This window comes from Ochotona princeps, chromosome 17, assembly GCF_030435755.1.
Source record: "Ochotona princeps isolate mOchPri1 chromosome 17, mOchPri1.hap1, whole genome shotgun sequence".
Classification (NCBI taxonomy): domain Eukaryota; kingdom Metazoa; phylum Chordata; class Mammalia; order Lagomorpha; family Ochotonidae; genus Ochotona; species Ochotona princeps.
The window spans coordinates 34962226-34985249 of NC_080848.1; the positions used below are offsets into that span (position 1 = coordinate 34962226).

General features: G+C 53.5%; 1 protein-coding gene across 3 annotated transcripts in view; it reads left to right on the plus strand.

The window, feature by feature from the left end:
- The first annotated feature begins 12642 nt into the window (after window positions 1-12642).
- KSR1 (kinase suppressor of ras 1) overlaps window positions 12643-23024 on the plus strand; it is a 118624-nt gene continuing 108242 nt past the window's right edge. For 2 of the 3 annotated variants that reach the window (XM_036496141.2, XM_036496142.2), the window contains exon 1: window positions 12645-13037. In XM_036496141.2, the coding sequence (XP_036352034.2) occupies window positions 12813-13037 (225 nt within the window). In that variant the 5' untranslated portion in view covers window positions 12645-12812. Of the gene's footprint in view, window positions 13038-23024 lie in introns of all 3 variants that reach the window. The other variant, XM_058676557.1, reaches the window with a different exon arrangement.

Genomic DNA, 23024 nt, shown 5'->3' on the forward strand with positions numbered 1-23024 from the left:
AGGTTAGTGGACAGAGACCAACGGCAGACTGCCTTCCAAGCAGCCAGGCTGTGACTATTCTGCATGGCAGCAGGGCGGCCCTGGGAGGGAACTGGGGACAAGACAGGGTGTGGTGGACAACCACTCCTGCCCCCACACCATCGGGTCCTGTTCTGTGGCCTGGGAGAGCAATACTTTTTTTTTCTTTTCTCACTTTATTTGAAGACAGAAATGGGGAAAGATCTGTCATTCCCTGGTTGGCTGCTCAAATGCCCAGAACAGCCAAGCTTGGGCCAGGTTGAAGTTGGGAGCCCAGACCCCAGGTGAGGTCTCCTACATGAGTGGCATAAGCCCAAGGCATCCCCTGCTGCCTCCCAGGGTGTGCATTCGCAGGAAGCTGGAATCGAAAGAGGAGTAATGGGGACTGACCTGGACTCTGATATAAAATTAGAGTGTTCCAAATGTCCACTTAACTGTTGTGCCAGGGAGCCAGGCTTGAGGCATAATGTCTAAAGCTGCCAACCTGTAATGTTAGCAGCCTACACAGGCACCAATTCAAGTCCCCATTGCTCCATTTCTTTTTTTTTTTTTTTTTAAGATTTTATTATTATTGGAAAGCCAGATATACAGAGAGGAGGAGAGACAGAGAGGAAGATCTTCCATCCGATGTTTCACTCCCCAAGTGAGCCGCAACGGGCCGGTATGCGCCAATCCAATGCCGGGAACCAGGAACCTCTTCCGGGTCTCCCACGCGGGTGCAGGGTCCCAAAGCATTGGGCCGTCCTCAACTGCTTTCCCAGGCCACAAGCAGGGAGCTGGATGGGAAGTGGAGCTGCCGGGATTAGAACCGGTGCCCATATGGGATCCCAGGGCTTTCAAGGCAAGGGCTTTAGCCGCTAGGCCATGCCGCCGGGCCCCCATTGCTCCATTTCTTATCCAGCTTCCTCCTAATGTACCCGGGAAAAGCAGCAGAGGATGCCAAAGTCCTTGGACTCCTGCCACTCCATGTGGGAGAGCTGGATAAAGCGCCAAGGCTGCTGACTCTTACCCAGTCTAGCCCTGGCCATTGTGACTATTTGGGAAGTGAAGCAGTGAATGGAAGATCTCTTTCTTTCATCTCTCCTCTCTCTGTAATTCTACCTTTCAAATCAATAAAAGAATTCTAAATAAAACTAAGCAAAACTGCTGCATCAGGTGCTCACCTCTGTGAGCCATCCTTTGTGCAGCCTCACCCCGGCCTCTGGCGAGAAGGCCTCCAGCCGGCGTCAGCCAAGGGGAGGAAGAGGCAGAAGAGCTGAAGGCTAGAGAGGTTGGCATTGCCCTCTGCCACTCTGGGCTGCAGGGCTGAGTTCTGGGCAGCACCCATGTCCCTGCACAGCTGCCTGCTGGCTGGCTGCCCACTCTGTTCCCTGGCTCACATGAAATGGTTTCCTCCTCCTGGCCCTTTCTGCTCTAGGAGTTACCACTGCCACCCACCATTTCCTTTCTCTCTGGGCACCCTTAACTTTGTAAGTGACCTTTACTTTGAGATCAGAGAACCATCTGAGCGGGCTCTGGTGTTGCCAGGACCCTAACTGCTCACTCATGCTCTCTCTCCCCCACCCCCCGCCCGAACACAGTGGTGTGCACATGAGAGTAACAGGACAGGAAGGGAGAAGATGGCACTGCAGAACTGCAGGCTGATTGCTGGAGTAGAAGCTTTGAACATGAGCCTGCATGAGGGGTGGGATGGAGTCCCTGCCCTAGGCTCCAAGTGGAGAATTCTCCATGGCATGGGAAGAGAGCACAGGGGCGGGAGAGTGCAGATCCTGTCCGATGACTTCTCATTTCTCCATGAAGGATAAGCCAGAACCTCTGCTGAGAGGAGTGCATGGGAGTCTGCAGAAGTAGAAGGAAGGTAGGGAGCGACCTCTGAGCCAATGGGCAAGGGAACTGGGCTGCCAGGCATGAGGCGTGCCACTCTGAGGTTTGTGGACATGCATTTAGAGAGCAGCCGCCAGCAGTGCTGTAGGCTTTTCCAGCCCCGATCAGTGGCTGCACGGACAGCTGAGTTTTACGAGGACTGGGATTTAGCCAGATTCCTCGAATGGTCAGAAAGAGAGAGAGAACAGGTTTACTGTGCATGTCGTCCAGGGAGAGATGCTTACGATGGAGTGTGGGTCTACACAAAGCAGGGAGGGAAGGAAGATGTGAGTCGTTTGTTTTCAGTGATCATCCAAGTGGGAGTGGGGCAGGTGTTTAACCAGTGAATAAAATGCCCATATTCCTGGAAGGCCTGGGTTTCGTTCTGGGCTCCAGCTCCTGAATACCAGCTTCCTGCAAATGCATACCCTGGAAGGCAGCAGGGGGTGGTTCAAGTTATTAGGTCCCTGCTACTCACGTGGGAGACCTGCGTGGTGTTCTCAGCTTTGCTCTGGCTCGAACTTTGCAAATGTGGGCATTTGGGCAGTGAATCATCAAATAGGAGCCATCTTATTCTGTCTCTCTCAAATAGAGGGTTGTTAAAAGTTTACTGTGCAAAATTCTAGGGGAACACAAAAGTTAGAAAGATGAGCTGGGTTGTGGGTGAGGAGGTGGGATTCCATGTGAGCTGGTCCTCCTCCATGAATCGCAATCTTCCTGGGGAGATGCACAGGCAAGGTAGAAATGACAGCCTGTGCCAAGACACCAGGGCAGGAACTCCAGGGGGGGACCCAAGTCTGCAGAGTGAGATGGGGTTCCTAAAACTTATCCATGGCCTGAGGGCTCAAAGATGGCTTGAAGGGGTCTCACAACCATGGAATCATGGGGAATCTGTATCATGTTTTTTTTTCTGGAAAGAGGTTTATTTACTTATTTATTTTTATTATTTTTTAAAATCAGATCCTTACATGGGGACATGAACTCAAAACAGCCTTGGGTAGCAGATAAGCCGGGAGCCCTGTCAGCAGGTCTGGGGCTGAAGGACTTTGTATGGCTTGTTTGGGAATTCAGACTGCATTCTGAGGTCAGCAGGGAGCCTGTGGGGGTTGTTCAGCACTGGGCCTCTGAAGACAGAACACTTCCTATGAGCTCCAGGAGAAGGAATTCCTTCCAGAGATTATAGGGCAAAGGGTGGGCAGCTGTGGGTTCCACAGCCACGAATGGGAAATCTTTGAACATACAGTATCTGTGTGGAACATGGACACGTGGTTTCTCAGCCATCATTTCCTAAACCAGACAGCATAGCCACCATTTGCATGGTGTGAGGTACTGTGAGTAACCTAGAGCTGATACAACATGTGTGGGAATGATAGGCAGTTTCCATGTAATTTATGTAAAGAACCGATCCATCCATGGAGTTTGGCCCTAAGAGGAGTGTTCTGGAAAGAGTCCCTGTGGGTCTAGAGGGGTGCCTGTGCCGAGTACTGCTGCTTGCCCCACAGCTGGGCTCAGTGTGCAACACTTACTGGGGACTCCACAGACAGGCTGAATGAATGGGTGCGCACAGGGGTCAATGAAAATGCATCTTAGAAAAAACAAAACCGTGCATCAATTTCGAAGTTGTTTTTGTGCCAAAATAAACTTATCTCTCTCTTTTAAAGATTTATTTTTTTTAACTGGAAAGGCAGATTTATAGTGAAAAGGAGAGACAGAGAGAAGGCTGACTTACCTGCTGGTTCACTCCTCAAGTGGCCGCAACAGCTGGAGCTAAGCCAATTTGAAGCCAGGAGCCAGGAGCTTCTTCTGGGTCTCCCATGTGGCTGCAGGGTCCCAAGGCTTTGGGCCGTCCTCGACTGCTTTCCCAGGCCACAGCCAGGGAGCTGGATGGGAAGTGGAGTAGCCAGGATATGAACAGACGCCCCTATGGGATCCCACTGCATGCGAAGTGATGACTTTAGACAGGCAGGCAGGTCTTCCATCCCTGGTTCACTCTCTAAATGCCTGCAGCAGCCAGGATGAGACAAGGCCATGCATGTCTCCCGTGTGCATGGCCAAGTATTTTGGGTCATTCTCTGCTGCCTTCCAGGATGCACTCGGTCAAGAATCCGGATTAGAAAAGAAGCTGAGACTTGACTCCAGGCATTCTGATATGGGAGGCAATGTCCCAAACTGGCTCTTAACCACTGTTTAAATGCTTGACTGTCCATGCCCTTAAAAGAAAAAAAAAATGTATTTGTTTGGAAGACAGAGTGACAGAACAAACGAGAAGGAGAGAGAAAGAGGGAGAGGGGCAGGGGGGGATCTTTCATCCACTAGTTCACTGCCCAGACGGTTGCAACAGACAGGTCTGGGCCAGGCCCCCAGGAAGTGAGAGATTCATTCAACTGTTACTACATATAAGGGAACTTCAAGTCCATGGATAAGAAGCTGGTGCTGCGGAGTAAGCTGTTGTGACAGTTGTGATGCTGATCTGGCCATCCTGCTTCAGATCCAGTTTCCTGCTAACACACCTGGGAGGACAACAGAAGACAGCCCACGTACCTGGACTCCTTCCACCCACGTGGGATCCCAGATGTAGGTCCTGGCTCCTGATTGCAGCCTAGCCCATCCCTGGCTGTTGCATGCATCTGGTGGTGAACCAGCAAATAGAATATCTCTGTCTCTCTGTCTTTCAAGTAAAAAAAAAAATGACAAGAAAGGAATAAAACACATCTCCTGCAAAAAAACAAAAAATGTGTTTTCCCCCATGTACTTAGAGAGCTGTGCTTCTAAAACTTGACTATATCCTTTGGGTTGTGTGGGAATTTGGCCAACATATAGGGTATGACTCAGTTGATCTGGTGTGGCGCCTGAGACCGCCTTTCAAGCAAACTTTTGAAAGCCCTGCAGTCGCTACTGTTCCTGGACCACGCTAGCAGTAACAAAGACTTAGAGAAAAATCTAAATTTTCTTCCCATGTCCTACTTTGCCCGGCCCCTGCCCAGCTCTGCCTCATCATCTACCTTTGCCTCTCTCTCTCTCTCTCTCTCTCTCTCTCTCTCTCTCTCTCTCTCTCTCTCTCTCTCTCTCTCTTTTCTGTAGCTGCCATGTCCTTCATTCCATTCCTGGGGTCGGCCAGGAGGCTCCTGCCTTGGGGCCTTGGCGTGTCCTGTTCCTCCCGCCGGGAATGCCCCTTTGCTGGAGCGCTGCAGGGCTGGCTGCTTTGCTTTCCTCTGCTCTTCATTCAAGCTCCGTCAGAGAGCACTTCTCCGACCCCTTATCTAAGGAATGACCTCATCTTCCCAGGCCTACCAGCCACCTGCTTTGTTTTCATCTTTCTCCTCCTCCCAGCATCTGTCACTCTCTGAATTTATCTGGTAACACATTTATTGGCTTGTGAATTTCCTGTCTCCACGTATGCTCCATGTGTTTATGGATTTGATTTCCTTTACTCCGAGCCGCTCCCAAGCTCTCACCACGTGGTAGATACCCTTCTCCGATATGTTGGGCCCTGGCATGTCCATACTTCCAGTGACTGTTGGGACACTGAACTACATTCCAAGCTGGAGGAACTTAAAGTGACTCTAATGGAGATGCATGATTCAGGATGAGGGAATGGGAAGGGAGCAGTGTCTATGCTGAGAAGGATGCTGGAAAAAAAGCCTCAAGCACATCCCAGTTGTAGGCAACGGCTTAGGTTGCCTTGTACCTAGGAAAGTGTTACACTGCTGGGAGAAAAGCAGCCAATAGCTGCTGGGCATCCTGGGCCTGGTTAATGCCAAATTTCTGCTAACTACAGAATAGCTGTTTATTCTATATGTTTTTTAAAGATATGTGTGTGTGGAGGGGGCAGATGCTGGTATGTCAATAGACATAGTCTGGGAACCCGCATGAGAGTGTGTGTGGATCCTGGTTAGGTAGGCAGGGCCCCAGGCTGGTATGGCACACCACCAGTGGACCAGGCATGGGAGGCTGTGGATTGCTCAGGGAAGCGTGTCTGAAGATGTATGGGAGGGAGGATGGCTGAGGGAGACTGTGACAGGTGAGGAGTGACTTCTGGAGGAGTTCCACCAACCTGGCTACTGCACTCACAGGTAAATAAGGGGCAGAGACCAGGTGGTTTAGTGGAGGGAAACTGGAGGATCTTTGGGGGGCCAAACAGATACACCCATCCACAAGGGGGAGCCTGAGCTGGGATTGTTGGTATTAACTACTACCTATAGGTGCATACGTAAGCCATGGCTGGGGTGCCTGCCTGGCAGGGCTTGACCACAGTACCTGCTAGTGAGTGTTGGGCATGGGGTAGACCATGTCAGACTGAGCCATGACACTAACCAGTACTCAAGAGAACTGGGTCTGGGAGCAGATTCTTTTGGAGAACATGGAATCACCCCTGCGAGACTGTCATACAAGCTGGCTTGCTTGAGGGCTGGGGTGGTAATGGGCTGAGCTATGCTTGATCATGGAACTCAATATCACTCATGGGTGCTGGGGTTGGGAACAAGCCGGGCTGGTACTGGCTGAAACATCTACAGACACACCCAAGAATTAGGTATGGGGTGGGCTGGGCCACAACATCCACCAACACACACAAAGGCCAACACTGGGGGACAGACTGCTGGGTAAGGGCCTAGCACCTGCTGGCGTGTGTGAGATCTGCGTCTGGGAAAGGGCCTAGTGGGTTAACTTGGGGAACTCTCCTAATGGGCCATCACTCCCGCTGGTAAGCATGTGATTCAGGCCTGGGTGTTGGTCAGGCCAAGTAGGGTTGCCTCACTTGTCAGCAGGTATGTGCCATGGCTCTGCAGGGGGCAGGGCCAGGCCAAACCATAGCACACTAGCACACACAGGAGCCAGGATGGGGAACAGGTCATGCCAGGCTAGGCTAGGCTAGGCTAGGCTAGGCTATCATACCTACCAATTTGCATGAAAGCTGGGGATGGGGGCAGGCTGGGCAGGGCTAATTGCAGCAACCACTAGTGAGAGTTGGGACTGGGGAGCAGGTCAGCCCAGGCTGGGCTGCAGCATCTAATGGCAAAGGCTAAGCTGGGTTTTGGGTTATGCTGGGCTGGGTCAGAGCAAACACTGGCATGTGCAAGATCTGTGTTGGGAGTGAGCTTGGCTGAGGAGCTAAGGTGATGCCCCTGCTGAGCTCCAGTTCTCACTGGTGAGCATGAAAGCTGGAATGGGGATGGCAAACTAGGCTGGACATGGCTGTAACATCCCTCGGCATGAGTGTGGACTGGGTCTGGGGTATGTCAGACTGGATTAGGCTCTAGCACCAGCTGGTGCTCACAAGAGCCAGGGTGGGTGTAGGACATGCTGGGTTAGGTCTTGGTTCTTGCTGAAATCCCATGAGAGCTGGGTCTGGGGTGGACCAGGTATGACTGGGTTGTAGCACTCAACAGTAACAGCCAGAATGGGCGTGGGCTGGTCATGCATGACTGCTATTCCTGCCAGGACAGGAGGTAGGCCAAGACAAGCTGGACCATGGACCCACTGGTGTGTGTGAGATCTGCCACTCGGGGGTTACCTGTTAGAGGAGATTGGGAAACTCCTCTGTTAGGATGCAGTCCCTGCAGGTGAGCACAAGAACCAAGGCTGGGAGCAGCTCAGACCAAGCCATGTTACAGTACCCGCTGGTATGTATATGGGTCAGGTCTGGGGTCAGGCCAGGCTGGGTCAGTTAACAGCACCCATTGGCAGATGTGAGGACCAGAATAGGGTGCAGGACAGGCTGAGTTGGGCCACAACACCAGCCAATTTACATTAGGGCCAGGACTTGGGGCTGGCTGGGCTGAGCTAGCTGCAGTACCCACCAGCATGAGCTGGAACTGAGGGGCAGGCCAGGCCAAACCAGGCTGAAGCTCCCACCAGCACATGTAAGACCCAGAATGGGTGAAGGGGTGAGCCCAGTGGGGCTTCTTGCTGGTGATAATGAGAGCTGGAACTGGGAGCAGACCAGACTGGTCAAGCCCACAACACCCATTGGTCAATGTGTGAGCTGGGTTAGGGGAACAGATAGGCTGGGCTAAGGCACCATATCCGCTGGTGCATACATGAGCCAGAGTAAGTGCAGATTGATTGGGCTTTGCCACAGCATCAGCTGAAAAGTGCTAGGACTGGGGGCAAGTCCTATCACGCTAGACTATAGAACCACCTGGAAAGGGTAAGATTCAGGGCTGGGAGTAGGCCCAGTATGGAAACTGTGGGTACCTTTCTGATGTTCTGCAACTCCCACTGGTAAGCATGACAACCATGGCTGGGGGTAGGCCTGGCTAGACAGGTGGTGGCACCCGCCAGCATGAGTGTAGGCTGGATAATGAGATTGGTTGGGTTGAGCTAAGTTTCAACATCTGTTGATATGTAGAACTGAATGGGATGTGGGATAGACTGGAATAGTCTGTTGCACACACTGGCATGCAGAAGAAGCAGGGTGGGCCAGTTGGGGTTATTGGGGGTCACCCTGGCTAGGTTGCAGTTCTTGTTGGTATACGTGGGGGCAGAGTGTGTGGTGGGCAGGGTTAGTCCTCAGCATCCATTGGTTTGCATAGGAGAGGTGCTGGGGACAGGACTGATCAGGTGACTGCAACTACTAGTGTGGGTGTAGGTTGATGTGGGTGATGGACTGACCTGGACCCCACACTGGCTGGCACACACAGGAATCAGCTTGGGGTCACCTCTGGCAAGGTTTCTTTGGGCACCCCCCAATTGGATCACTGCATTCAACACCAACCATGGTGAAAATCACAGTCTGACCATAGAGTGCTTGTGCCACAACTGGGTTTCCATGGTTGCTGAGGCCTGTGTAGTGGATGGCATGCTCAAATGCTCATGAGACACATGTCAACCAATTCGTTGAGGCTTGCAAAGGACATCTAGTACCATGGAGGGCAGAATAAATTGTACAGCTCTCCTGGACAAGTATCTGGGCAAATCGAAACTCTCAGGTGGACTATGTCAGCCGGTGGACTTGCAGCAATGAAATCAACAGCATCTCAGAACTATCAAAACCACTTAAGCAGTATCCTCAGAACATGCTCCACATCAGGGACCCTGGGATGACATCAGGTGGACATTCCTCATTCACAGGTGCTGATGCAGTTGGGTTGCTGGGAGTGGTCCTTTCCTCTTCTGTCTCCACTTTCCCCAGATGCCAGAAGAAAAAGGGAGATTGGAGGGAATTGTCTCATCCACTTTCTCCCTTTCCTTGACCCTCCCCGTCCTAATGTGTGGTCCACATTGGGCATGTATCCCTCTCAACTATGTAAACATCACCAAAATAAATTGAATTATTTTTAAAAGTTTTTTTTTAAGTCTCAAGCACCTTGAGATGCTGGGGAGCCTAAGAGTCATCACCTGACCAATCAACTACAGACTCACCCTGGGAGGCTGGGGAGAAAGTAACTAAGAGGAGTTAATACCTTCCTGGATAAACCCTTTGGCAATATGAGCACATGGGAACTGCTAATTGACTAAATAAGTAAACATGCGGAACTTGTTTTGTGACTATCTCTTTGCACAGTTGTCTATCTTTCTCACACATGATCACTGCCTTGGAAATAAGGAGCGGACTCTGAGATTAGGAGACCTGCCCAAGGCCATTGAGCAACTGAGGGATGGAGCTGACAGGGCTGCTTCCTAAAAGAGCCAGGTCAAAGTTGAAGACACCCCTTCCCCCCTCCCTGGCTTAGCTGCCCATGCCACTTTCATTTTATGCCCTTGTCTGTCTGTTGGTTGCTGCCAGGGGGTTGCTTTCCTGGGGTCAGGAGTTCTGTTTCTTCACTAGTGTTTCAGGAGCCCACATGGGCAGGTGCTTAGTGGATCTCGCTGAAGGCTAAGGGCATGAACGATGGGATTATTTTGAAATCCTGTCTTTCTCCATCTCTGAGAGGGAATGCTACAGGCTGGCATTTGCCTGCCCTGAGCTGGGAAGGCAGCTATGGGTCCCTGAATGCTTCGGGCCATCACTGGAAGGCTGGTTTTATCAGCGGGACTGGCCGCTGGGGCCTGGCAGGAGAGCAGCCAGGAAACTGGCATTTGCCCCATCTCCAGGCCTGGTACCACCACCATGGTGGCATGTGTAGGTGTGGATGCCACAGGCTAGTTTTTCAGAACTTGACTGCTCGCATTAAGTGGCCCTGGAGGGACAAGATGCTGACTGGTGGTGATGACAAGCTTGATATAAGTGCACAAATAGGCACTTATCAGGAAATCTCTTGCAAATTGAGTTACTGTGAGTCATTTGCAGAAGCCTGGCAGTTCTGGTTGCTGGACAGATGGAGGGTGTGAGCCAGCCAGGGTGAGCCAAGGCTCATCCCTCAGGCTGGCACTCTGACTGCCCTCTGCCCCATAGCATCAGCACCATCTGAGAACTTGATAGAAATGCACTTTCCCCGGCCCCATCCTCTGACCTGTGGAACAGGAAACCAGGCGCAGTGCCGGGAATGATGTGTTCCCGGTGATTCTGATGCAAGGTCAAGTTTGAGAACCTTGATTACAGGTTCGCTTTCAGGGCAGCTGTCACACTGCTGCAAGGGGCAGGGTGGAGCAGAGGGAACAGACAGAGGTGAGGAGAATCCAAGAATTCACAGGTCCAAGCAGGGATTCTGTTGCAAATCAGTGAAGACTGGGTCAGACACTCCTTGGGGAAGGGGCAAGGAAACCCCTCACATTTCAGAAAAATCTCAGAAGAGGGGTTAGTTTGTAAAAGGAAACTTCACACATGTCATACTTTTTTTTTAAAGATTCATTTGTTTTTATTGGAAAGGCAGAAAGAAAGGTCTTCTACCTGTTGGTTCACTCCCCAGTGGCTGCAATGGCTGGAGCTGAGCTGATCCAAAGCCAGGAGCCAGGAGCTCCTTCTGGGTCTTCCATGTGGGTGCAAGGTCCCAAGACTTTGGGCCATCTTCCATTGCTTTCCTAGGTCATAAGCAAGGTGCTGGATCGGAATTGGAACAGTTGGAACATAAGCTGGTTGCATATGGGACCTCGGCACTTACACAAGGAGGATTAGTGAGTTGAGCCATTGTGTTCAGTTTCAAAGATTTATTTATTTGAAAGGCAAGGTGATGGGAATGGGAGATGAGAAAACAGAGAGGTATCTTCCATCTGCTGGTTCATTCCCCAAATCGCCACAGTAACAGTGTCTGAGCCAGGCTGAAGCCAGAAGCTCCATTCTGGCTTCAGACTTGATATTTATTTTTAAATGTCAAATAACATTAAAAGAATGTTTATTTACTTTAAAGCAGAAAGATGGAGTGACACAGGGAATTCTTCTGTTCCCTGGTTCACACCCCAAATGTCTGCAACAAAAGGCATGGAGTCAAGTTGAAGCCAGGAGACTGGAACTCAATCCAGGTCTCTCATATGGGTGGCAGGCACCCGCGTACTCGAGCCATCCTCTGTTGCCTCCCAGGGTGTGCATGAGCAGGAAGCTGGTATTGGACAGGGAGTCAGGACTCCAACCCAGGCATGCCAAGATGGTAGTTTTCCCAAGTGGTGAGGGCTGTTATGCCAAGCGCCTGTCCTTGAAGAAAGGGTAATGCAAACTGCCACCTGGTACTGAATGCTTTAATGTTTGTCTGTGCTCAAGGGAGAATATGCTTGGGTCCCACCCCCTGTCCAATCCTCACACCAAAGAAAGCTGTCCATGCACACACATACACATCCCCCCTCCCCACATACATATGTGCACATACATGTGTGCACACACACCCTTCCCCCTCACATATATGCAAACACACCCTGCTTACATACACTGGGACACACACACACATTCCCCATACACACACGTGCCTAGACCTTAGCTGTTCTCAGAGATAAGGGGCCTGAGGGCTCTAAGACTCCTACCTAGCGTCCCAGGGCCCCCATCGTGGGCCATGGTAAGTGAGGACCTAGCTATGTGAGGACGAATTAGGGACCTCTGCCATCTAGGAGCTTCCAGAACATTCACAGGGGGAGACACACCTTCTGGTTGGCAAATCTTGCCTCTAAGCAGAGTCTGGCGGCACTGCTGATCCACGCACCTCTACCTGCGCGTTGACGCTCTCGCCTCTTAGGAAGCCCAGGCTCTGGTAGTGCTCTAATCGCCTGCGGGGAGAAACAGGTGCGCGCCTGAGGCCGCACCCCAGGCCTTGTGGGAGCCACCCTCTAAGCCCAGGCTGTGTGCTTGCTGCAGGGCACCGCCAGCCCGGCCAGGGCACCTCCAAGCCTCCGGGCTCGCTGAGCTGCGGAAACGGCTTCCAGAACAAAGTCGGTTCGGCTTTCTTCAGGCCTGAGGGTTCCCATCCGCGCAAATTCAAAGGAAAAGTACTTCAAGCCCCTTCCCACTAGATGGCGGCCCCTAAACCCTCTTACCAACTCAGGGGAACCTCCCCTGCCCCGGGGCTCCAGGGTTCGGCTACCGCAGGGCAACAGTGGGATGTACACCCTCCTCTGCTCTATGGGGCCATGGGCCTCTCCCGGGCCAGACGCGGGAGTGGCGGGAAGAGGAGGCTCCCACCGACCGACCCTGGCGCCGGGGGCGGGGTGCAGGCAGGGGCGGCGCGGAGCAGCCCCTCCCGGAAGGAGTGCTCCCTTCTTCCCACGCCCGCCCGGAGGAGAAGAGCTCGCTGCGCCGTGCGGGGTGGCGGGCCCCGAGGGCGCGGAGCGCGGCAGGTGCACGGTGCGGACTACAAGTCCCAGCATGCCCCGCCGCCCTGACCCGGCCCCCGCGGCCACTTAAAGGCTCCCCCGGGAGCTGCAGCCGTCGGGTCGCCGCGGCTTTCGCTTTGCTGCCGCGGCTGGGCGGGCGGGAGGAGCGAACTCGCCGGCCGGCGCTCGCGGCGTCCCGGCTCGGGCCACGCCGAGGAGCTGTCCTCGCGCAGCCCTCCGGGCTCAGGGCTTGCCTGCCGAGGCGCCCCCCGCCCCGGGCTCCTCGCCTCGGCCCGCGGCGGCCCCGATGCCGAGGCATGGATAGAGCGGCGCTGCGCGGGTCGGCGATGGGCGAGAAGAAGGAGGGCGGCGGTGCGGATGCCGCGGCGGATGGGAGCGCCCGGGCCGCGGCCAGCCGGGCGCTGCAGCAGTGCGGGCAGCTGCAGAAGCTCATCGACATCTCCATCGGCAGCCTGCGCGGGCTGCGCACCAAGTGCGCGGTGTCCAACGACCTCACCCAGCAGGAGATCCGCACCCTGGAGGTAAGGGGCCCGCGGCGCCGGGCTGGAACCCTGCCTGAGCCGGGACAGCCGCCGCCTCCACGCCTCTCTTCCAGCCCCAGCCTCATCCTCGAGCCGGCTCGCCCCTACCCGCCCCTCCTTGCCTCGCCTCGCCTCGCCTCGCCTAGCCTCGCCTCGGAGGCGTCCCCTCCCTCGGCCGCCGGCTGCTGCGGCCCCTGGAGGACCCAGGACCGCCCTCCCCAGGGACAGCGTTTGTGGGGGCGGGGGTGCATGGTGCGGACTGGGATGGAGGTTCGAGGAGCCGGAGGCGGGATGGGCAGCTCGGGGACACCCTTGCCTCTGTCCGCCTCCACCGCATTTTCCAGTTTGCGGGGCCGCAGGGATCGGGTTTACCCCGCCCGGAGTCACGCGCTGGACTTTCCCTCGCGCGCCGGGCACCGGCCGGGTCCCCCTCAAGTGCGAGCGCCGGCCCGCCCTCCTCTCCTTTCCCCTCACGCCGCAGACCCGGTCCTGGCCCTTGTTCTCTCCATCTCCTCCTGCGGGTCTGGTCTGCCGCCTTTCAGAAAGTGCTTGCTCAAGCTGCATTTTTTGCTATTCAGTCGTTCAGTGCTTGCCACAGCGCTTCCCTACTCCAAATGCTGAGAACTCACAGGCTCTCCCCCCCTTCCCCCCCCCCTCCGCCTCCCTCAAACACTGGGTTTTGGCTTAGAAAGGATTATGCCGGGAAAGACAGCCTTGGGTGGGAAGGTGACACTGTCCCAGGGGTGGTGATGGAGGAGATGGCCTGGGAGTGTGAGGACGAAAGGGGATTTGGGGTAACCCCCCCCCGGGGAGGGCCATATTAAAAGGATTTGGAAGAACCAGCTGGAGAAGTGGTTGGGGTCTCAGAACCCCAGACACAGCAGATGGAAGCTGGTGCGGCCCAGTTTTGTCCAGAGACTCAGAGGCCTGTGAGATTCTGGGGACCGCTGAACAGTTTTGAAGGGATGGGGGTGGGGGCGCTCGCTGCACCTGACGGTTGTGTGGCTACTTCTGCAGGTGTCCTCCTGCAGGTGTGGGATGTTTGGTTTTATTAGATCATCACCACCACCACCACCCCCTTGCTAATTGTCTCTGCCAGCTGTCGCAGGGCCAACCCGTGATTGCAGTAATTGTTCACAAGACCAGTCCTCCCTCCTCCACTCACGCGGCAAGACTGACTGCTCCTGTTATCTCGAAGGTGCAAGGGTGACGGTTCCTCGCTCAAATTTTTCTCCAAAGAAGCCAAGCCAGGGGCATGGGCAGGAATGCAGGCCATGCTGGCTGTGAACTGTTGTTATTTTATTACAGTTGCTATAACAGAGCTGACCAGAGCTTTGCTTGAAAAGCAAACTAACAGACCCATACTTCCCACCCGTCCTTCTGTCTGCCCATCGCTTTTTTCCGACTGCTATCGATTTCTCAAACACAGCTGAGCATGTTTGCCCAATGAAGTTGATGTTTCAGCACACACAATAGGGGGCCTGTATAGCTTGGATCTGCGAGGAGGGGGTCGCTGTGCTTGTGAGGCCCTGAGACTACTTGCTGGTGTGGCCTCTGCCCAGTGGCTGTGAAGTGCTTCTGGCTCCCAGGGTGTGATGTAGGAGAGCCGCTGCCTGGCCTTGCTTGGGATGTGCGATGTCTCGATACCACAGGGCCCCATAGCTGGTACCCAAGGGTGCATGCGAAGAGGGCTCCTGGGTGACAGGCTGCGTAAGGCTCTCTGTGCCACAACAGCAGAAGCTGAGTCATTTACTGGGGTGGGAGCCTAGGTGCATCTGAGTGCCCCCAACTAGCTAGAGTGAACTGTGGAGGCCGTGACATCCTTGCCTGCAAACACGCAGCTTGGGAAATTCTGCCAGCCCTCTCAGTGCCCGGGGGTTCCGTGAAGGCGACTTGGGCTGAATGCTTGTGATTGCTTTTAGTCACACCCCTGTTTTGGAGTTGTTTTAAAATCTGGACTTACCAAAATGCTAAGAAAGGGGTTAAGAATGTCAACAGAAAGTTCCCCTCTCCCCCAGCTTTGAAGTTGGTCCTGGTTCCATGTATATGAGCCTCGGGCAAGCTGCATGACTTCTGTCGGGCTTCTCTCTGACATGAGAAAGACCGCACTCATTCCTGTAGCATGCTGGTATCTTGTTGGTCCACGCAGCTACTATGCTCAGATCCTGCTGTTGAGTTTGCCCTCCGGTGAGGGAGCTTCTACCTCTGGCCCCCGTGGCCTAGGGGTGGGCGGCAGGGGCCAGAAGACGGCTCTGGCAGGCAGAGCGGGGGCATCTGGTCCCCAGCAGCATCTTGTGGGGCTGGGCTGGCCAGTGGCTGTGTCCTCTGGCTCACAGAGCCAGGCTCCCCAGAGACGGTGCTTGCAACATTGGATTCCCAAGCTTTGAAGAAGGGCTGGGTTTGCACAACCACAGCCGACTTCTGCCAGCCTCTTAGGAGGCTGGCCCTGATGGAGTGAGCACTCAGGCAGGAAGCCCCTGAGGTGTCCCTGGACTGGGTGCCTGTAATGGCTTTGCTCTGTAGTGGTCTGTCTGGACTTAGCGTGGAAGGGTCAGAGGCTTCATGTTTGTTTCCTGCCTGCCAGGCGGTGTGCTGGTCCCCAGCTTTCAGCTCTCACACGTTGAATGTGCCTGCTCTCCAGGTGTGCTCACAGAGCCGCACACCAACTGACTCCTTCCACCCCCTGGGTCCTCTTGGTGGCCTGCCTGTGCTGGGGAGACAGATGTGCAGAAGCACGCCTTGTGGCAAATCACACTTTGGGGACATGGCAGCTTGGCCTTCTTGCTAGTTTCCCCAGCATCCTGGGAACAGGCTCTACTCCCCGGGGTAGTCGTGCCAGCTTGCACTTGTTCTAGAGGAAAGTCCCCAGGCAAGCCAGCCTGGGAAGACGGGTTCCCCAAGACTCTTGTCCATGAGGTCTCACTGGGGAAGGGCGCAGGGTAGTTGTGGTGATGGCAGTTCCCGGTTCAGCAGGTGCCCTGGAGCCATGAGTCGTCACAAGGAGGTCCTACTGCTGTTCCCAAGGTCAGAGAGGCTGACCAGAGGTCAGGTCAAGTGGGAACTGGCCTGTGCTGGATCCTGGGACTGCTGGGGTGAAGACAGGGCTGCCACCTATACTGGGATCAGGCCCCTCATGGGTGAGGCGTGGACGTAGTCACTTCATACTGATTGGCTTCCTGGGCTTGTCGCTGGCAGCTGCAATGTCCCGAGTTAGGTGGGTGCCATCCCAATCTTTGGGCTCTAGGGGCGGTTTGGGTCTGAGGGGTGAGCCAGGCGGGTGACTGGCAGAACCCATGTTAGGCATCCCACTGACCCCCTGACTGGTCCAGCCTCTGGTTTTCTGGGAAACATTTCTAGAGTGTTGGTGACTTCTCCCGACTCGCCTATTCTTGGCAGCACTGAGACTGAAGGCTGACTTTCCTCTCCCCACCCAGCTGGAGAGTGGTGTTCCTCTGGTTTAAACCGTGCCACGGTGACTTGCCCTGGACTCTGTCCCTTTGGAGTCTGCTGTCGCCTAGGCAGATTTTCCCATGGTCACACTTGCTTTCTGAGTATTCCCCAGAGCCTGTCTGGACGGGGTGGCTGTGGGCCTGGGGAGGACTAGCTGGTGCTGGAGGGTGAGGCTGCATCAGATGTGCAGCCCAGGTTGGTTAGTGGCAGGGAGGCTCTCTGATCTGCTGCCTGGGGATGTTGATGGGTGCGCAGGGCCCTCCCTCTTCCTCCCTCTCCTCCGATGGGTCTGGGTTGGCTCAGAATCCTGGAAAGCAGCATTCCACACTGGCAGCCTTCTGGTCCTGCCTCCTGGCTGTGGTTTAGAGAGGAACCAAAGATCGGCAAGCGCTGGGCTGCAGTGACACAGTGCCTGCACAGGTGGAGGGCAGTAGCAGTCTCATGGCCGGGTCTCTGAGCTGTGCTTTCTAAAAAAGTTGCCTTTTCAAACAGGCTGGTTAAAGGTTTTTTTTTTCCCTGCCTTCAGGTTCAGAGAGAAAGCTGCAGAGGTACATTTGAGGTTATGGACATGGCCTTGGCAGAGAGAAGGCAGCATTGTTGGTTTCCTGTGGTACAGAGTGCTCTGCCGGGCTCTTGGCATGCATGGCTCCAGTGAACACTCACAGTGGCCCTATGAGGCATGCCTCTGCCTTGCAGGTGGGGAGGTTGTAGCTAATGGCTGGAGAGGTTGAGGCCCTAGATGTTGGAGTCTGGGTTAGCTGGTGATGCGCTGAACTCCAGGGTTGTGGGTAGAAACTGGGCTGCTGGTAGGGATTCTGGTCAAGGTCATGGTTACTGAGGATGAGGACAAGGCCTAGAACAGAAAGGGCTGGCCTAGGGGTGTGTAGTGGCTCAAATGATGATTGCTTGGGCTGTGTGGCTTCAGAGTTCAGGCATGGGGCTGCTTCTCTTAATGTCCAGCCTTGCACATCCTCAAAGACCGGGCTCCATCAGCCAACTGTGACGCACCCAGCTCTGTGTTCTGAGAAATGAGAAGCTGCCCCGAGATCAACTTACTCATAATTTTTTCAATGGCCACCTGCTGCCTTTCTGATAAACGGGATAGTCTTTATCTTTTAATTAAAACATTTTAAAAATAAACTGTGATAATGCATTCACTGCTAAGACAAATGGAGGATGGACTACAGAAATCACCCCCAGTGTCCCTTTTCAGAGTTCATTGCCATGAATGTTTAGTTGTGTGTGCATCTGGTCTTTGTGTTCATGTACATAGTACACAGGTAGACTTGTGGGGCATCCTGTGTGCATGGCTTGTCACTATCTTGAGTCCACATCAGCATGGTCACAAAGGCAGCATATCATGTGGTCGGACCATGAAGTCATCCAACTGGTCTGCTATTGGGTCATCTAGGCTGTTTCTAAGTCTTGTTTTTGTCAATCATGCAGCAAGAAGCATGTTCCTAGAAGTGGAATTTTCTGGGTTGAAGTATAAGAACACATTTACTATCAGAACTATTGAGTTTTTTTTAAAGATTATTTGAATAAGTTATGGAGAGACAAATCATCTGTTCATTGGTTTATCCCCAAATGGCTGCTGTTTGTGTAATAATAATTTATTTATTTGAAAAGCAATTAGATTTATGGAGAGAGGGAGAGACAAAGATATTTCATCCACTAGTTCACTCCCTAGATGGCTGCAATGGTCAGAGCTGATCTGAAGCCAGGAACACGGATATTCTTCTGGGTCTCCCATGTGGGTGCAGGGTCCCAAGGACTTCGGCTTTGCTGCTTTCCCAGGCTGTAAGCAGAGAGCTGGATGGGAAGTGGAGCAACTGGGACATGAACTGGTGCTTATATGGGTTGCTGGCATTGAAGGTGGCAGTTTTACCTGCTGTACTATAGTGCTGGCTTCAACACTCAATTCTTTGGGTCTTTCTCCCTCCCGGCAGGACTGTCAGTGTTTATAATGTGACAGCCTCAAGTGTTTATCTTGTATCCCGCTGGATCTGCAGCCATAGTAGCCATAGTAGAGGGACAGGCAGGAGTTTCAGCAGGAGGCAGGCTGGGCGTAGGGCCTGAAGTTTGGGATGTGTGGCAGGAATTAGGAGTCTCAGTTTTGTGGCTGCTTGTGTCTGAGGTTCTGGGTAGTGTGTCGGGGATGGGCAAGCTCTAGCGCTGAGGCTGTCCACAGGGGTGTCCTGCAGCAGGGGAGGGTGCTCGGACTGGCCGGCTTGGGAGACAGCTGTGGCCATAGCCTGGTGGCTTCCGGGCGGTGCCACATCTTGAGCTCTTGAGGCTCAGGAACGGCTCTTCTCGTAACTGTTGTCTTGTTTTGTGACTAACCACAAAGACCCAGCAAAGAACTAGCTATTTGGGGTGCCTGGCTTTGGGTTGATTGGGTCGAGATGTGGGTCCCTAAGGACTGCAGGGGCTTTTGGGTTTTCCATCTGTCCAGCCTTTTGGAGGCAACTGAAGACTTGCAAGTGAAGTGGTTTGTCAACCTGTTTCAGGAAGGTTGGCACAGGGCTGGGGTCAGAGCTGGACCCACACTCGTGAGACAGGCACAGTGCCACCTGGGGCCAGGTCTGCTTGCTGAAGGGAACCAGCAGCTCACCAGTTCCACCCTCTCTGGGATGCAGGATCTCCACCTCCAGGGTCTCCTGTGAGAGGAAGCCGTGGGTTTGCTTTCCCAGCTCCATCTGAAGACTTGGGGCTCTTGACTGGAGAGGTGTTTGGAGACCCCTCTGGGGTTTTGTAGGGGTGCAGTTTTTTTCAGAGTAACTCAATGTGCTGGCTTGGCTTGAATCTATTTCTTTTAAACAAAGTGTTTATTTGAAGGGTAGAATAACAAGGAGGAAAGGAAAGTCAGAGACAGAGACAGGGATTAATCTTCCATCTGCTGATTCATTCCCCAAATGGCTGCAACAGCCGGGGCTGGGACAGGCTATACCAGGAACACAGAACTCCACCTGGGTCTCTCATGTGGACATCTGGGACCCAAGGACATGAGCCAGCACCTGTCACCTCTCAAGGTGTGGTTAGCAGGAAGTGGGATCAGAGACTTAGGAGCCGGGGCTGGAACCACACATTCAGATGGAATATTGTGGGGGTTTTAAGCAATGGCTTACCTACTACACCTAAGCCCACTCTCTGCTCTCTAACTTCGAGAATGCTGTAAGACTTTGTTGTTGTTGTTGTTAAGGACAGATGCCGAGTGTAATGCAGTTATGGACTTGACTGGCCAAGAGCACAGACTCCCGAGTTAGATTGTCATTGTTTTCATCTTGACGGTTTTGCTTTCTGTCGATCTAATGAGAGAAGCTGCTTATGGGAATGTGGGCTTTCTCTGCATGGGACCTGGAATATTTGACTTCTATTTTAGCCAGATAATTTAGTTAGTTTGGTATTATACTCATCATGGGGGTACATGCGCATACAGAGTTTTACAGATGAGAAAAAAACGATGTGGTAAGTGATCCTTCTTATTTTCACTTATTTGATAGGCAGAGATAGATGTGCATCTGTCGGTTCACTCCCCAAATGCCTGTCACCTGAAGACCGAACCAAGAGCTCAGCCTGGTTTATCCTGTGGGTATCAGGGAGCCAAGTCCTTGAGCAGCTCCTGCTATCTCCCAGGGTGTGCCTTAGCAGTCGCTGGAATCAGGAGTGGAGCTGGGACTTGAACCCAGAGACTCCAGCATGGATTGTGGACACCCCAGGCGGCATCTTAAGTGCTGTGCCAAATAAGTGAGTTTTAAAAACAGTCCAAGTGTTCTCATTCGATCATCACCCTTAGTCTGAGACCCTTACAGTAATGCAGTGGTTCCCAGAATGCATTCTGCAAGATGCTCCTTCTGGAGGTTTCTAGGAGGTGACCCCATGCTGCGTTAACCAGGCCCCCTTCTGGAGATCCCACTCTTAAGGTCCTGAGAAGGCCTGCAGCACACTCCTTGTTCAAGGGGGCTACGTAACCCCTGAATGTGATTGGGGAAACACTGCCATTAGCTTCAAGCAGGCTGAGTTTCAGCTGCTGCTGCTGTCTTAATGTCTTAGGCTTTGGTGAAACTGAGGTCCGTTTGTGGCACCAGGTAAAGTCAGGTGGATCAAGCAGAGCCCCGTGTCCCCCAGACTTCCCATCTGGAGAGCTTGCCTTTTGCTGAGGGAGGGTCTTCCCAAAGGGAGGCCCGGCATCCTGTAGGTACAAGGCTCATGGTTCAGGATGATGTCACTGATGCCTTCCCGGGAGAAGAGGACAATGGTCTCCGAAGGGTTGTCACCTCCTAGCTCTGCATGTTGTGGCTAGTGTTCAGGACTGGCTCCGCTCAGGGTCTACCAGGAGCCCGGCTGTCCTGTTGCTGTCAGGCCAGGGTCATGAGGGAGGCTGCTGGCTGTGGAGCCCCGGCTGCCTAGGGGGAGGGCCAAGGCTGTGCTGCACATGAGGAATGCATTTTCAAACAAAAAAGGAAATGCTGGCTGGGAAAGGAAAGGAAGCGGCTTCCTGTCTCTGGTGGGGCTTTCTGAGAGGAGGAGCTCTTTCTGGCTCCTGTGCCCACCACGGGTGCACAGCCGTTGCAGCTCCCACGTGCTCCCAAGGGTCCGGAAACAGGGTGTCAGTTCCACCCCAGTCTATCTTCCCCAGATCACCATGTCAAAGGGATGTGTGGTCTCCAAAACAGACGTCTGCTCCAGCTGTGAGTGGATGTGCTGTGAAAGCCGGCATGGACCACTGCGCTGGAGGAGGGCTGCCCAGCAGCCCCGTTTTACAGATGGGCAAGCTGAGATGCTGAGAGGTTAAGGAGAATTTGAGCTGTGATTTCAACCGGGTGGTCTCATCTCACTTGGGTTTGCAGACTCCTGTCTCCTGCAGCTGGACAGGCTGTTAGTGCCCTGATCCTTGCTGGCCGTGAGACTCTGGGCAGGTTCCTTGGCTCTGTGAGCTTTAGCGTGCTTGTTAGTTAACAGGATCTAAGTTAGGATCTTATGAGGGGTTAACGAGCTATGGGAGCAGTGCTGGGCAGTGCCCGGTGCTTAGAAGGAATCCAGAATGTTGTTTCAGACCCCCCTCTCCCTTTAGCTTGACTCTCAAAGGCTTCCACGTTTTGCTGTTTGGATTGCTGCCGACAGACACTCCAGTGATTCGCCAGAGCATTTTCCGTACTGGGTGTTCTGGTGGTTTCCAGGTTTCTACTGTTAGAAAACCTGTGGCTGGAATCCTTTTTTGGATGTATTTCTTTGTGAAAATTCCCAGGAATAAAATTCCTGGATCAAAGTAAGTGTGTGTGTGTGTGTGAAAGAGAGAGAGAAAGTTGCTGAATTGTTCTCCATTTTAAGATTTTTTTGAATACTGACTATCTTAAAAATTGTGCTTCTGAGTAAATGTCTTAAGTATTTAGTCCTTTTTCAAATAAAAAAAATAATTTCTAAAGAGTGAGCAGGCTCCTGCACACTGATTCACTCCCCCAGATGCTTGCTATGGTAGAAGACAGGATCACAAAGCAGGTCTCCTGTGTGTATGGTGGTGGGAAGCCAAGCACTTGAGCGAACACCCCTGCTGCCTTGATGTGTGTGACCAGGAAGCTGGAGTCAGGAGCCTCAGCTGGGAGCCTAACCCAGGTCCCCTGGTGTGGCCTATGGATGTCTTAATCACTCGACTCAACACCTACATGCGTGCAAATGCCTCTATCTGAAACCGTTTTTGGAATTCCTTTTGGTCCCAGTGCCTTTATTCCCCATACTGCTCCATTTTCTTTTTCCTGCCTTCTTTTCTGTTTTTCCCTGCCTTCCTGCCACCTTTCAGCAAGTGCATCCCCTCTCTTGAACTTGCTGTGTACATCTGTTGGTTGGTTTAGAGGGTGTTGATTGAACCTCTGCAGCATACCTAGCACTGGGGAAAGGGCCACCCCTGTCAGGGAATGGGAAGGATGGTGAAGGATGGGTAGCCTGCAGACAGGTGCAGGCTGGCCAAGGGACACAGAGGGCTGGAGGCAGGATAAGGGCGCTGTTGTGGGTTGGCTGCTTGGGAAGGAAGCGTCTTCTTCCCAGAGATGGAGACGCGTGAGCTACAGGTGAGGAAGCAGCTGTAGCCTGCGAGGCTATCCTGGGCAGAGGGACTAGTACACACCTGCATGTGAGCCCTGAGACAGAGATGAGCTTGGTGCATTTCAGGGTCCAGAGAGGAGGCTCACAGACCTGGGGTGCGATGGGAGGGGGAGGAAGTGGTCAGCCACGAGGTCAGGGAGACAGGCAGGGACCCTGGAGTGCCCTGTGTGAGGCTCTGCACACCTCGCAGCGTGTGCTTGGTAGTGTTCTAGGATGGGCATGAGTAAGGTGTGTTAGGAACCGAGGCAGCCTGGCGGGGGAGTTTGTGGATGAGTAAACCGTAGAAGGTGCTGGGGAGGGGATGGGGGTGTGAAGGAGGGCTCGGCAGGCTGCAGGGCTGACTCATGCCTGCCCTGGGAAACGCGCCTTGATCTGCACCAAGCCACAAGCTGCTGCCAGCCTCTGCCTTGGTAACTGAAACTCGGTTCTCTGAGGCAG